The sequence below is a fragment of the Annulohypoxylon maeteangense genome (genome assembly GCF_022496945.1).
Source record: "Annulohypoxylon maeteangense strain CBS 123835 unplaced genomic scaffold GGS22scaffold_25, whole genome shotgun sequence".
Lineage (NCBI taxonomy): Eukaryota > Fungi > Ascomycota > Sordariomycetes > Xylariales > Hypoxylaceae > Annulohypoxylon > Annulohypoxylon maeteangense.
Window position 1 is genome coordinate 97,866 of NW_025953272.1, and position 12,463 is coordinate 110,328.

Consider the following 12,463-nt stretch of genomic DNA (forward strand, 5'->3'; position numbering starts at 1 on the left):
CTAAGTCTTGAGATTATCATACCTACACACTTACCGGTACTTAAGCTGTACTCGAGCTTTTATCAAGGATTGTTACGAATGTTTACCTATTAATATTACCTGCGGTAGGTAGACTTGGCCTATTTTACCCAGGCACTCATTATCAGTATTTGTAAATGCCCGTGATCCTTAGCCCGACCTGTTAGATCTTTCTAACTTCTTTCCCATTCCAGGTTTGTATGTTGACTGGTCGCCGAGGCAATTTCCTCTTCTATAATTCCAAACAGAGCTCTCCAGGATACCTGATTCATGGCATGGGATATTTCTATACTCACATTTTTCCAATGAGGTAATATACCTGTTTTCCCATTGGATTCCTTCCATCGCCTTATCGGTCTCTTTCATGGGCATCATCATAAATTACCCTCTCTCATTTTCTCGTTTTAGGAGCTTCTTTGGACGTTCCTCATAAAGTCGCAGGGTCGGTGGCTTTGAATCGACAGGTCTGGTCTTAGGAAGAGAGTTTTCGACTTCATCCACCATGCGATAGCAGATTGGGTGCTGCTATTCATACCACGGCCAGACTGGGCAAGAAGTAAACCGATATAGCAGCATCACCGGCGAGGACAGCTAAGAAGGCTGAGCGACATTCCCTCGGACTCTCACCCCTAACTAGTACATATCTCCTCGGGACTCAACTGCGTCCCTCACTCTACGAACAGAAATTAGGACTCGGACGATACCATTTATGTTTCTTTTTGTCAGTCCATACTATTAATTCGTCTCGTACCAAGCACTTGATACTTGTAGGCGGAGAAAGCATCTGCCCCTCGTTAAAGTGATCCGCTGAGAGAGTCCAGCATTGCATATTGTGTACCTAGTCTCCCAAATTCACAATACGAGCCATCAACAGGCAGAGTCTGGTATCTTCAGCTCGGTTAAGTAGGTGTGAATGTTGGCTGAGTTGGGATATGTGGAATAGATTTCTTCATAATTCGTCTAAGAACCCGTTAGCGAGCACATTCCCGAAAGTATCTGCTGATAATAGAAATAGGTTAGGATTTCTATAGTACGCTTATAATAACCTTTTGTGATTGGCTCCCCATGTTGGCGAATATTGGTCAGGTGTGTTGCACATAAGCAAGCAACGAGGCGAAAGAAGGCAGAAGGGGGCAAGAAGACAGGTTTTTGGTATTTTATAGGATTATTGTTGACGTCATATCGAGTCAACCTCCCATCATAAAAAATTGATCGTGCCTTCTTTTTTTCTTCCCAACTTGATTGGTCATAGTTGCCTATTAATTAACAAATGTACCTAGGTAGGTAAGGATTGAATGATAAAAAAGTCCAGTAAGGAATAATATAATTAAAATTCAAACAATTCTCAATCGCTCCTGTTCAAAGATGGAAATCAACCTTCCTCGCATCATCGACGCCACAATGCCGAATCGTGGCGATCGGAACATTGGAATTATCTCATCTAGCAACGGCTTTAACCATAATGATCCTGGATTCTTATCTAACGACTTCCCTCATTCGCCTCCCAAGTTATACATTACAGCAGAGAGTGACGATTTTGATGTACTTACAGTTAACGAATGGAAGGATGAAGGCTTCAATGTCGAGTATATTTCCATGGGAGATGGGGGCAACGAGTATCGGACGAAGTTGGAATCGCTGAGTAGGACTGACTTGGGACCCTGTGAAACATTCGGGATAGTTGGTATGTTCGTGATCTCGACCACGACGTGTGGTACTTACCTACTAGGTATCATGTGCTAACTTGGATCTTAGCCTATGGCGATGCTGCTAGTTTTTGCCTCGAGCACTTTCATGTGCTTGACAATAATTCCGAGTTTAGGCTCAGCTGTCTCGTCGCCTATTATCCTACTCGCATACCAGATCCACGTACCAGGTTTCCCGGCGGCGTTCATGTCCTCGTGCATCTCGCTAGTGGCGAGGCTGTTGGCATCGTGAAGCAGACGCAGATGATAGGAATCCAGGGGAAGAAACGGGTCGTCAAAAGGACAATAGATCGAGGCAAAGGCGCTGGTGGTGTATTGCAGATGTCTTATCCGGGTTACACCTATGATGCTACGCCCGGCTTCGCGGAACATGATCTAGACGAATTCGATAGGGTGAGCGCAGAACTTAGCTGGAGCAGAAGTTTGGCTACAGTACGAAGGGCATTTCGTAAAGACGTAGACCTAGAGAAGACGGTTGAGCAGAACGTCGAAGGTAAGCGGCCAAGCCATCATCCAATCACGCAGTGTTTGGTCGCACTAACAACCCATAGGTAAATTCTACGCACGCGATCTGCAGCAGACGTTGTCCACCTACTCAACTCATAAGAGTCCTCACGTAACTTATGTTCCAACGTTAACAGGGGGCATCGGTTCCGAAGAGCTCCAGAGGTTTTACTCTGAGTTTTTCCTTGATCGGAACCCCCCATCTGTGAAACTGAGTCTACTCTCACGTACAATCGGTGCCGACCGTGTTGTGGATGAGTTACACGTCGCGTTTAAACACACCCAAGAGATGCCGTGGATTCTTCCAGGAGTGCCGCCCACCAATAAGAGAGTCGAGATTCTAGTAGTGAGCATCGTAACCCTGCGTGGAGGGCAGCTGTGCCATGAACACGTCTACTGGGACCAAGCGAGTGTGCTAGTACAGATTGGTCTATTAGACCCAAAGGTTGTGCCAGTGAAAGCAAGAGAAAAGGGGCTCAAGAGACTGCCGGTTGTCGGAAAGGAGGCGGCTAGGCGCGTACAGCGAGGTTATGACGAAGGCGACGAGGGCGAAGCTACGAATGAGCTGATAGCCGAGTGGAATGACGATATTGATGACGACGACGCTTATAATGATGGAAACAATAATACTAGCAAGAATGAAAAGAGCGAAGAGAAGGAGAGGAAGGATGAGAAGCCGGAACATTCGCGGGAGCGCGAGTTTGAGAAAGAGAGTCCAAGTCAGCCACCTATCGAAGGCGAGAAGTCCGAAGCCAGTTAGCAGGAAACAAGCCCACGGCATGAAACTAGGTACACAATTTCCTTCGCTCATTTCCAGTAGGTATTGTACCTACCTGTCGCGCCGCCCACTGAGATCTACCTACTAAGCCCACTAAGCCCTACGGATTATCCAGTAAGGAAATTAATAACCGTTGGTGGCTTAAAGACACGACACGATCGGCGTGTGAACGACTCCGACAGCCGATCAACCAATCTGGATACGTCTAAGGATAAGACGCCAAGTTCTAGGGACGGCTGGGACGGCTGGGACGGCTACCTGCCAGTCTGCGAACCTATGAAGATGAATATTTAACTGGATATGATTTTCGTCGAGGAAACAAAGATCAAGGAGCGCATTGATATGTGAAACATCTATCAACTAATCCAAACCTACCATCCAGCCATTCAGCCATCGTAAGCGCCACCTACTAGGTATATCTGATCATCACGGACTTATATGGGACCCCATATTTCAATGCTTAAGGTGAAGCCCTTACCAGTCATACATAGGTAACTACCTACTTACTCTGCTACTTCAAGTACGCAAGCACGCAAGGTACTAGGTATTCTAGAACGCCAAGATATATATGTGACTTTGGGGCTGTCGTCGTGGGGTAAGGGAAGAATAGGCGAAACAAAAGCGACAATGCCATGATGCCATAGCAGAAACTACGGGGGCAGGTTATCCCTGCTACTTTCTGTAGATCAAATCTGCCTACGACATAACAGATCCATGGATGTAGTACAGCTGCACAGTTACTACCTGTAGGTACCACTTAGGCCGCGTTTCATGAAGTGGAATGTCAATCCATTCACGTCGTATTGCGACGTCCATCTACCGAGGTGGAGTATTTGATTTAGTCTTTGCTTGCAGTAGCGTATTATACCAGGGGGTTAATACAGAATACTCTGTATGAGATATGGGTCCGGCATATGAGGTTTGGTTTAACCAATCGGGATTTATGTACAGCGTACAAGCCTCACCACCATCGCAGCGAGGGTCCCAGATACCTAATTATCATTAGATCATTAGATCATTATCTACTATGTAGGACCTACATAGGTCTATCGTTAGGTAGGTATCTGTCGTTTCAGCCTCGCCGAATCTACAGACGAATCTACAGACGAATCTACAGATGAATCTACGACGACGAGGTAAATGTTTCCGGCTCGCTTGCGCATCACGAATCTTTCGTCAATCTTGAAATCGAAACACCGCGAAGTCGAAGACGGAATTTATACCTACCTAGGTACCTAGGTATTTACCTATTTACCTATTTATCTATTTGCCTATTTACCTACTAGGTAGGTATCTACCTATCTACCTAATAGTAGGCAACTCGTCGTTCGTAGGTAAGCAAACAAGAAGTGATACACAAGAGACGAGGTGCTTCGTTACATCAAAACACAAAATGTTCAAAGAAACTCGGCAGTGAAGTTCTCCATCATAGCCTATCTAGAGACAGTTATCCCGATTGAGGCGTTTATCGAACGAATCTAGACTCAGAACGAGTTAGACCTTCATCGAAGAAGGCTAGTGAACCAGGTTGCCGTGATAAATCGAGCCGGATCGACAGGGTCTTGGCAGTTTCCGACCGACTTGTCAATGTGGGATGTCGTTTTACCATCCCAGCGATCCACGGTCAAGTCCCGCCCGCGCGCTTGAGACGACTACTGTGGTGCTATGTATGTAAGACGACGGAACACTCAAGATGAAGATCAATCGCAATAAACCTACTAGCATCGTGGAATTGTGGAGTTGTGGAATTGTGCGCGCAGTTCTCCATATCCCATGGACCCATCCTTGTCCTCTTTTTTGACAGGCAGACAGGTAGACAAGTAAATTACATACCTACTAAACAGAATGGACGACAGGTTCATCATGGCTGCCCATGCTGCCCATGCTGCCCATGGTTCTCGATGAGCGAACCGGCACGGTACTACCCCTTGTCCTGCGACATCTTCATGCTTTTGTCCATCTGATGATCAACAGCTCGACCGCAGGGAGTCAGGTATAGCCACTGTCGATTATCCCATCGAGCCCGCGATAGTCATTACTAATTACACTCCATGCTAGTCGATCTCCTCAAGGTTGCCCAAGAAGAAAATCAGTTTAAGTATGCTTCGATATCACCAATTTTGATATACGAGTTTCTTTTCTCGTCATCCCTTTCCTTCTCTTCTCCTTTTTTCTCTTCCACCATCCGACTGGATACTGCCGGCAGTATCTATTTTCATTCTCTTTAATTCAACTTCTCTTCGTTTCATTTGAGCGTGTTTAATTAATAGATCCTCACTTTATTTTTCTTTATTTTTCTTTTTTCATCCATCTTTTTTTTTCCTCTACTTTAGAACATCTGTATCTTTTTTTCCCTTATTCTCGTCAAGATGGGTATGTGGGTGCTAGAAGATCGTTACCTGGACAGGCCTCCAGGAACGTCCAAGCTGGGTGAAGCCCAGGATGTCTCCCTCGACTCAGGTGAGTTGCGAGAAGTATATACCATCTACCATCGTCTCGCAGGCTAACCGCCTCTCTAGCAAGCACCAGTGAATTGAAAAAACAAGGCGACATCATCCTCGTTCCGCAGCCGAGTGACTCGCCAAACGACCCGCTAAACGTGAGTAACCTATCCTCAATGAGCGAGGAAAAGGACGTGAGGACGAGACGGGGCTAACGCAAGGACGCAGTGGTCGAAAACATGGAAGAATGCGATCATGTTCACTCTCGCGTTCAGTTCTGGTGTCACAACCTCGTAAGTGAACTTAATAGGAGACATAAGCTGAGATGTACAAACGCCCTAACACACTCACAGATTGGGTCCTATGATCTCGCCAGGTTTGGTTATCATCAGCCAGCAGTATAATATCGATCCAGATACAGTCGCTACTTACATGGTCGGCGCCATCCTTCTCTTTACCGGCGCAATCACCTTTTTCACCGCTTCCGGGGCGAACGTTTGGGGAAAGAGACCGTTTTTCGTGATTTCCACCCTCCTGCTACTAATCTCTAATGTCTGGGGTACCTTTGCGGATGTAAGTCGACTGATATCTACCTACCTACCTAGGTAGGTAACCTGTCTCTATCGCCTGTGATACTAATCGACATACTAGTCTTTCCCTTCGTTAGCTGCTATGCGAATCTTCCAGGGTATTGCATCGGCCCCATTAGAGACATTGGTCACGTCCTCGGTTTCTGATTTGTACTTCGTTCATGAAAGAGGATTGCCTCTCTCGATTTGGGGTGTGATGACGGCGACGGGCGTCCTGCTAGGTCAGATTATCTCTGGTTTCATCATCGAATCTATGGGAATCTCTGGAGCTTTTGCCATAAGCGCTCTCATCTTCTGTCTGGTCCTGCCGCTAATGTATTTCGTCGTCCTCGAGACCTCATATACGAAGCCGCGAACCCCTGGTACCACCGTCGATCAGCGTCCGGATTCTCGGTCATCGTCGATAGACATTAAAAGGGATCTTAAAGGTGACTTGGCCACCGAGCCCAAAGAGAGTTACAAAAGCCAACTTCGCCTCTTCCGTGGCCGAGTATCTGACGAGTCCTTCTGGAAGGGCGTGTTCAGGCCATTCCCTCTGATTTTGTTCCCCGCCGTCGTCTTCTCTACTCTCGTCTACGGAGCTTTCTTCTGTTGGTTATTGATGATTGGCGTGCTGTCCGTCACTATCTTCTCTGTGCCTCCATACAACCTCAACCCGGCTCAGATCGGACTTACCAACATTCCCCTCGCTATTGGCGCTCTTATCTTCTCGCCCATATCCGGGTGGATGGCCGATGCTCTTCCCGTTTGGATGGCAAAGCGTAATAATGGTATTTTCGAACCCGAGTTCCGCCTTATCCTTATGGTTATTGCCATACCTCTTTCTACCGCAGGTTTCATCGGATTCGGATTAGCAGCCTCGAGGGGATTGTCTCTCACCTGGTGCCTCGTGTGGATCACTCTGCACTCGATCGCTGTCCCCTTTGCTTCTCAGGCCTCGATCAGCTATGTCATCGATTGTCACACCAAAGATGCCAATCAGGCTTTCGTAACCATCAACTTCATCAAGGCAGTCTTGAGCTTCGTCGCTTCGAGCATCGGAAACGGTCTGCTTGCCAAATATGGCGCCGAGTCCCTTTTCACGGGGATCGCGATAATGAACCTGACAATTAGCCTCCTTACTATTCCTAGCTATATTTATGGCAAGAGAATGAGGAGCTGGATGGAGAGGAGCGGTTGGACATCAAAGTTCTAAATCTTTGGACGAGGATTGGGAAATAGTTGGGGTGCCTGCCTACCTACTTAAGGTGCCTAGTAATAGCTGCTCACATTTCTGTTTTAGATCAGTATCACGAGAAGTTTCCCCACGATGAAGGATTCCAGACCCTGTACTTAGAAGGTCAAAAGAAGGTCAAAAGAAGGATCTATGGTCACCTGCTCTGGTTCAGCGTGCCTTTTCTTATGTTATATAGATGACGGACCCGCATATAAATGGACATCTGCTATAACAACCCCTTAGAGCGAATGAGATATAACCTGTGGTTTCATTTTTGGAGAGTCCCTGAGCCAGGATTGCATTCTATTGTGAAAATTTGAGCCATCAAAGTCGACGGCAGTTTTTCTCTTTACATAGGTAAGTTCACCTTCCTCACCGGCGGGCATCGGTTACTGGATCCGTGTTTACCCCGTTAGTGATTGCATCTGATGAGATCGGTGGGCTTGTCTAGGTAGGTATTTCACCCCACATTCAGTATTTGGGTAGTTGAAAAGGGGGGCTGGAGGGGAGCATTTCGTCCAGTTACCTACTAGATAGATATATTAACAACAGTATCCGTACATATAATACCTCGTAACTACAAATCCAGTATATCTAAGCCCCCTCAACCTTTCTCCTACTCTCGCCATGCGGTCTATGTCGTCGCGGGTTCAACCTATTCTGTTCGCCACAGTCACCGCAAAGCGTCGAACCGTTCTCTCGCTCCAGTTTGCACTTGCACGTACAGTTACAGCCGCGATACGTCGGGTCGTTTTTACCCCAGAGCTCGACGCGCTCGCAGACAAGACAGAGTGTCGGTGTCAAGGCTCGCGAGCTTGGTTTTAGTTCGGAATTGTAATAATGGTCGGGCTCTTGGGCGTGGCTGCGACACTGGCAATGTTTGCAGGCACAGGGGCGGCGATGAGCCATTATTGGTGATCTAGGTAGGTGTGAATTTGATATGGTCTCGCGATTTTGAGCAGTAGGTTTTTTATATTCGCTTTGTTAATAGCTTAGATGACAGGGTAAAGCCCCTCGAATGCCCAGGCAGCCAGGATATCAGAGTATAAGTAGGTACACAATAAATACGATAGAGAGGGGGATATAATAGTAGCAAATCGTCATTATTGTAGCATCTCATCCGAGTTCCCTACACCCATGCCTAGAAATCTTTGTTCTATTAGTCTTCAAAGACCCCAAGTGCCATCCATATATAGTGCATTCTTTCACGTTCTTTTGTGTAGGAGTTGATAGCAAGAAGCCACATATACAAAGAAGTGCTCTGAAAAGCGCACCTCGAGTTGAGGTCGTTGAACCTGATACCATCAAAATGCTAGTTTTGTTTTTGACATGCTTCATTTACTATGAAATCTGATGTTATGCAAACGCAGCCAAGCCACTCACCATGCCATACAAGGTACCAGGTACGCACGCATATGCGTTCGTCCCTTCGTCCAACCATAACTCCGATACGACCCAAGGGCCAAGTATATGCTGATGCAAGACTCTAATCCCTAATGAATGTGATTATTCAAAGGAGGTTAAAAGATAAAACCCCTTTGTCGACGATGTCTAACCTCACTCCATTTCAAAGTAGACTCTCACTTTCTGTCTTGGCGTTGAAACTCTTGGTGAGATTCTCAATCAGTGCTTTGAGTTGCTCTACTTCATCTCTCAATTTCTTGACCTCGATTACGGCTGGATCGTCCTCGATGTTGGCTTTACTCTCGGCGACCTTTTTCGACCAACCTTCGCCTTCGAAGTCGACATTACCCGCCATCTGTTCCCATTCTTCTTCGGTATCGTCGTCTTCTTCGCCCCTTATCCTGTTACGTCGAATTTCCCTAGCCATCCTAACTTCAAACAAAGCAGAACAGAAAAGCAGTGGCGAGTAGATGATACCCATCACAATATCATTGAGGCGCTCATACTGTTTCTTAGCCATCCACCATTCGAAGGGGATGACCAAAAGAAAAATTTCGACTAGGTTGAATGGTGCAATAAAAACGTTCTCATCGGGAGCTCGCACAAACTGCATGGTCTTTTGGGAGAATAGCGCAAGGAACTCATCGTCAGCATTGTCGTAGATATCTCCGTAGGCGCTATTGTAAAGTGCGATGAGCACGTTTAAGAGAATCACCATGACAACAAAGGTGAAGAGATAGTAGAGGATGATTCCAAATGGCGGACTAAAGCGCTCAAATCCGCTGAAATCGGGACTCTGCATAATGGCATTAGCCATGGCTTGAAGGATAAAAAGCGTGTCCTCTCCAGCCATATCGTCCGCGTAGTCCATCCCTATGAACGCCTGGAGAAAGCCGATTATAACGACGACCAACAAGGCAAAGAATATGATGCTCTCTTTCATCATCACCTTGACCACAACAAGCATTGCGCCGAAGAAGCGAAAGGAGTCCAGGTAGAGTAGCAAGCGAGCCCAGAACATGGGCGCTGTAAATGCGAGAAAGTTGTACGATAGTTGGTTGAACTTCTGACGGGAATCACCATCCGACGAATGAGAGAATGCGACTAGGCGCATAGCAAGCGACACCATTAGAAGAGAGTATAGGGCATTATTGAATGCGTTCCAGAAACTAAGAATATGGTAACCGGCTTTATACAGCTTGGTGAGCTCGTCGAATATAAAACCGAAGGTGAAAATGTAGAGAAGAATCTCGACAAAGTCAAGGTCACCACCAGGGTTAATGGTGTTAATAGCGCCAGTGTATAGAGCGAGGTAGACGATGGACGTGATCAGTTGGAAGGCATTCTGGTACATGGGGGCTCGCATTCGGTCGGGATCAAGGTGTGGGAGGAAAAGAGTATTATCACGATCCTTGTAATCGACGAAGCTCGAAGGGTCGTTCTCGTCCTGCACAAGCCATCCTTTCCAAAGATAGTTGATGCATTTCTGATAACCGGAAGAGCCTATCACACGTAGAGCGTGTAAGTCGACAGCCTTCTCGATGACATTGACAGGTGGCGTGGCCTCGCCGTCGACAACGATCGAATAGCGCTTAAGCAAGACGGACTGTAGCAGATACGGTATATCATCTTCAGCCTCTATGATCTGCTTCGCAATGACCTCACAGGCGACCGCGCGGACTTGATGTAGCTGAGCATCCCAGAGCTCGACTAAAGCTTGGTGTTTAAACCAACGATTGACTATCAGCAGACAGAAAACCACACACGAACGATTCTCTAGACCGCCGGCTTCTTTCGCAGCCTTAACAACTTTGGGAGTGATTACTCTACTGTGAGACTGGGTAACGCGCTCTTCTTCTAGTTCGCATGGCACGCATTGCTCGATGAGGTATCGTAGACGGAGGGCAATCTTGGTAACTTCGGGGGGAGGAATGGCGGACTCGATCGAGTCTTCACGATGAGTAGGGAGGACTTCATAGCGGATAGTCCGACGTCTGTTAGCTAAGAAGTTCATTCTTGAACAATTAGAGTATTACGATAGTTCCCAAAATCAAGAAGCAAAAATCGAGAAACTCCAGACATTGAAGATAATAGGGTAGCAGTAAACAAGAGCCGGATTCATTAACTACTAGTTAAGTACTTACGTCTACGGCGAGATTCATGGACAGACCAGTCGTGATGATTTTGCGAAGGGTGACGATCCCATCCTAGAAGCTTCCTCCAATTGAACCTTCCCATACTTATTCAGAAAAAGAAATGACGATGGATTTAAAAGTATTGTTCTCGCAACAACCAACGCCAATTTCGGAGGAAGTATATGTCGATGGCATCGATTGCATCGATTGTAAAGAAGTTGTAAACTCGCAGAGAATCTGAAGAGGGCAATCGTACCTAGGTGGGTTTCGAATCGAGGTTGTGATGGACAAAGACGAGAAAGGAAGGGTCAATTGGCGTTAGAGGATGTACCGGTATGCGATTTCCTTGATTTCGCAAATTCGCGATGCGATCTGGTTGGAGAATTGGAAACTCAAAAGCAACATGACGTTTACAGTGGGGGGGAACTGTGAAACATTGACATCTCGTAAAAGCTAAAACCTCGATACCGGAATATTTTGTTCTTGATATAAGCAAAATATGCAGTTATTAGTTAAGATCTTACCTTTCATGTGAATCCAACCTTGAATTACTAGGTATGTTTTAGTTTTCTGATTTTCACCTTCCACTCCTTAAGTTGTCTAGGTAGGAATTGGAAGTCAGGTCCTACGAAATCCAGATTCCAAGAGTCACACAAACTCAATGATACATCGAATCCCTGGGTTTCCAATTTAGGAAGTGGGAAACGGGAAACGGGAAATGATTTTGCGCGACAACAGATCTTCAACCTGATGGCGAAAAAAAAACAATATCGGAGAAAACGATCGATACCCAGGTGCAGGTGTTTCCATAAATTGGCGCCACGGCAAACTCCATCGAAAAAAAATAGGGCGTATGTGAAGCTCCAACTTCTCCGATTCGTCGATTCATCATCATGAATACAGACATGCAAAGAAAGATATGATTACATTATTCATATCTTGTCTTGATCGCTGATCCTTGGTATCTTGTTCCGGATTTGTTCATGTCCCTATTTGCGTCGCCTATGTCGGTATAATAGGCAAGGGATATAATAGAAATTTGTTGCTCCATAAGCTCATTCCGTACGGCACAGATGCTTTTTTTTTTTTTTTTTTTTGTGTAGCGTTGGGTTCCATGGCCGCGGAATCCTGCTTGCTCGCAAATGAACTCTCCGTCTCCCCGTCTCGCCGAATGACGAGTGGGTTTCTATCGTCGGATTGCGACTCTTCGATGATGCACTTAGCTGTCGGGCGACAAGTTGCACCGTTTGAATCTTAACGCTCATCTAACCTTAGCCGATGGCGTTGTCTTCCTTCCTGCAAACTCCCGGTACGACGACGGGATAGTTCGCCAATATTGAAAAAAAAAAAATCAAAACGAAGAGAAATACCTCGGATCCCAGTCGTCTAAGACGAAATGTACATTCCGAAGGTATTCATTCTGTGTACCTTTCCGATGATTTAGAGGGTTACAAACATGCCGCAAATCTAAGCCTGTCAAGTGCGAGTAGATTCTTGCATGTGTAGGTATTACCTTTCCACCGGCTTGGGTCGATTTTTGTTGAGGTGAGGCTTCATGGGAGCGCCTAATTGATTGGACAAGCAATGTCGGTGTAGCGCTGCAGATATTTGATGAACGGTCAGCCAGAGCCGTTGGTTCTCCGACGCTGCATCGCATATGACCCTCGAGAT

At 46.3% G+C, this 12,463-nt stretch overlaps 4 protein-coding genes across 4 annotated transcripts; 2 read left to right on the forward strand and 2 right to left on the reverse strand.

Moving 5' to 3' along the window:
• Positions 1-1,151: 1,151 nt before the first annotated feature.
• On the forward strand, positions 1,152-3,250 carry GGS22DRAFT_82681 (NTF2-like protein). Its single transcript, XM_047968207.1, has 3 exons — positions 1,152-1,702; positions 1,774-2,217; positions 2,276-3,250. The coding sequence occupies exons 1-3, from the start codon at positions 1,384-1,386 to the stop codon at positions 2,986-2,988; spliced, it is 1,476 nt and encodes a 491-aa protein (XP_047814375.1). The 5' UTR covers positions 1,152-1,383; the 3' UTR covers positions 2,989-3,250.
• Positions 3,251-4,751: 1,501 nt separating this feature from the next.
• On the forward strand, positions 4,752-7,508 carry GGS22DRAFT_82731 (MFS general substrate transporter). Its single transcript, XM_047968209.1, has 5 exons — positions 4,752-5,466; positions 5,526-5,605; positions 5,676-5,740; positions 5,801-6,020; positions 6,099-7,508. Exons 1-5 carry the CDS (start codon positions 5,376-5,378, stop codon positions 7,230-7,232), a joined length of 1,590 nt encoding a protein of 529 aa, XP_047814376.1. The 5' UTR covers positions 4,752-5,375; the 3' UTR covers positions 7,233-7,508.
• A 339-nt stretch (positions 7,509-7,847) lies between these two features.
• GGS22DRAFT_193121 (uncharacterized protein) lies at positions 7,848-8,162 on the reverse strand (the record flags this gene model as incomplete). Its single annotated transcript, XM_047965347.1, has 1 exon — positions 7,848-8,162. One exon carries the CDS (start codon positions 8,160-8,162, stop codon positions 7,848-7,850), a length of 315 nt encoding a protein of 104 aa, XP_047814377.1.
• Positions 8,163-8,463: 301 nt separating this feature from the next.
• GGS22DRAFT_174657 (uncharacterized protein) lies at positions 8,464-11,335 on the reverse strand. The gene is made up of 2 exons (XM_047963129.1): positions 10,802-11,335; positions 8,464-10,628 (listed from the first exon to the last, which is right to left on the reverse strand). The coding sequence occupies exons 1-2, from the start codon at positions 10,893-10,895 to the stop codon at positions 8,821-8,823; spliced, it is 1,902 nt and encodes a 633-aa protein (XP_047814378.1). The 5' UTR covers positions 10,896-11,335; the 3' UTR covers positions 8,464-8,820.
• Positions 11,336-12,463: the final 1,128 nt, after the last annotated feature.

Excerpts from the sequence above, each read along its gene's own strand:
- GGS22DRAFT_82681 (XM_047968207.1), top strand. The coding sequence starts at position 1,384 with ATGGAAATCAACCTTCCTCGCATCATCGACGCCACAATGCCGAATCGT. Across the intron at positions 1,703-1,773 it reads TGAAACATTCGGGATAGTTG|CCTATGGCGATGCTGCTAGT; the intron begins GTATGTTCGTGA and ends CTTGGATCTTAG. Across the intron at positions 2,218-2,275 it reads GGTTGAGCAGAACGTCGAAG|GTAAATTCTACGCACGCGAT; the intron begins GTAAGCGGCCAA and ends AACAACCCATAG.
- GGS22DRAFT_82731 (XM_047968209.1), top strand. The coding sequence starts at position 5,376 with ATGGGTATGTGGGTGCTAGAAGATCGTTACCTGGACAGGCCTCCAGGA. Across the intron at positions 5,467-5,525 it reads GGATGTCTCCCTCGACTCAG|CAAGCACCAGTGAATTGAAA; the intron begins GTGAGTTGCGAG and ends CCGCCTCTCTAG. Across the intron at positions 5,606-5,675 it reads CGCCAAACGACCCGCTAAAC|TGGTCGAAAACATGGAAGAA; the intron begins GTGAGTAACCTA and ends GCAAGGACGCAG.
- GGS22DRAFT_174657 (XM_047963129.1), bottom strand. The coding sequence starts at position 10,895 with ATGGGAAGGTTCAATTGGAGGAAGCTTCTAGGATGGGATCGTCACCCT. Across the intron at positions 10,629-10,801 it reads CCATGAATCTCGCCGTAGAC|TCCTCCCTACTCATCGTGAA; the intron begins GTAAGTACTTAA and ends TCCGCTATGAAG.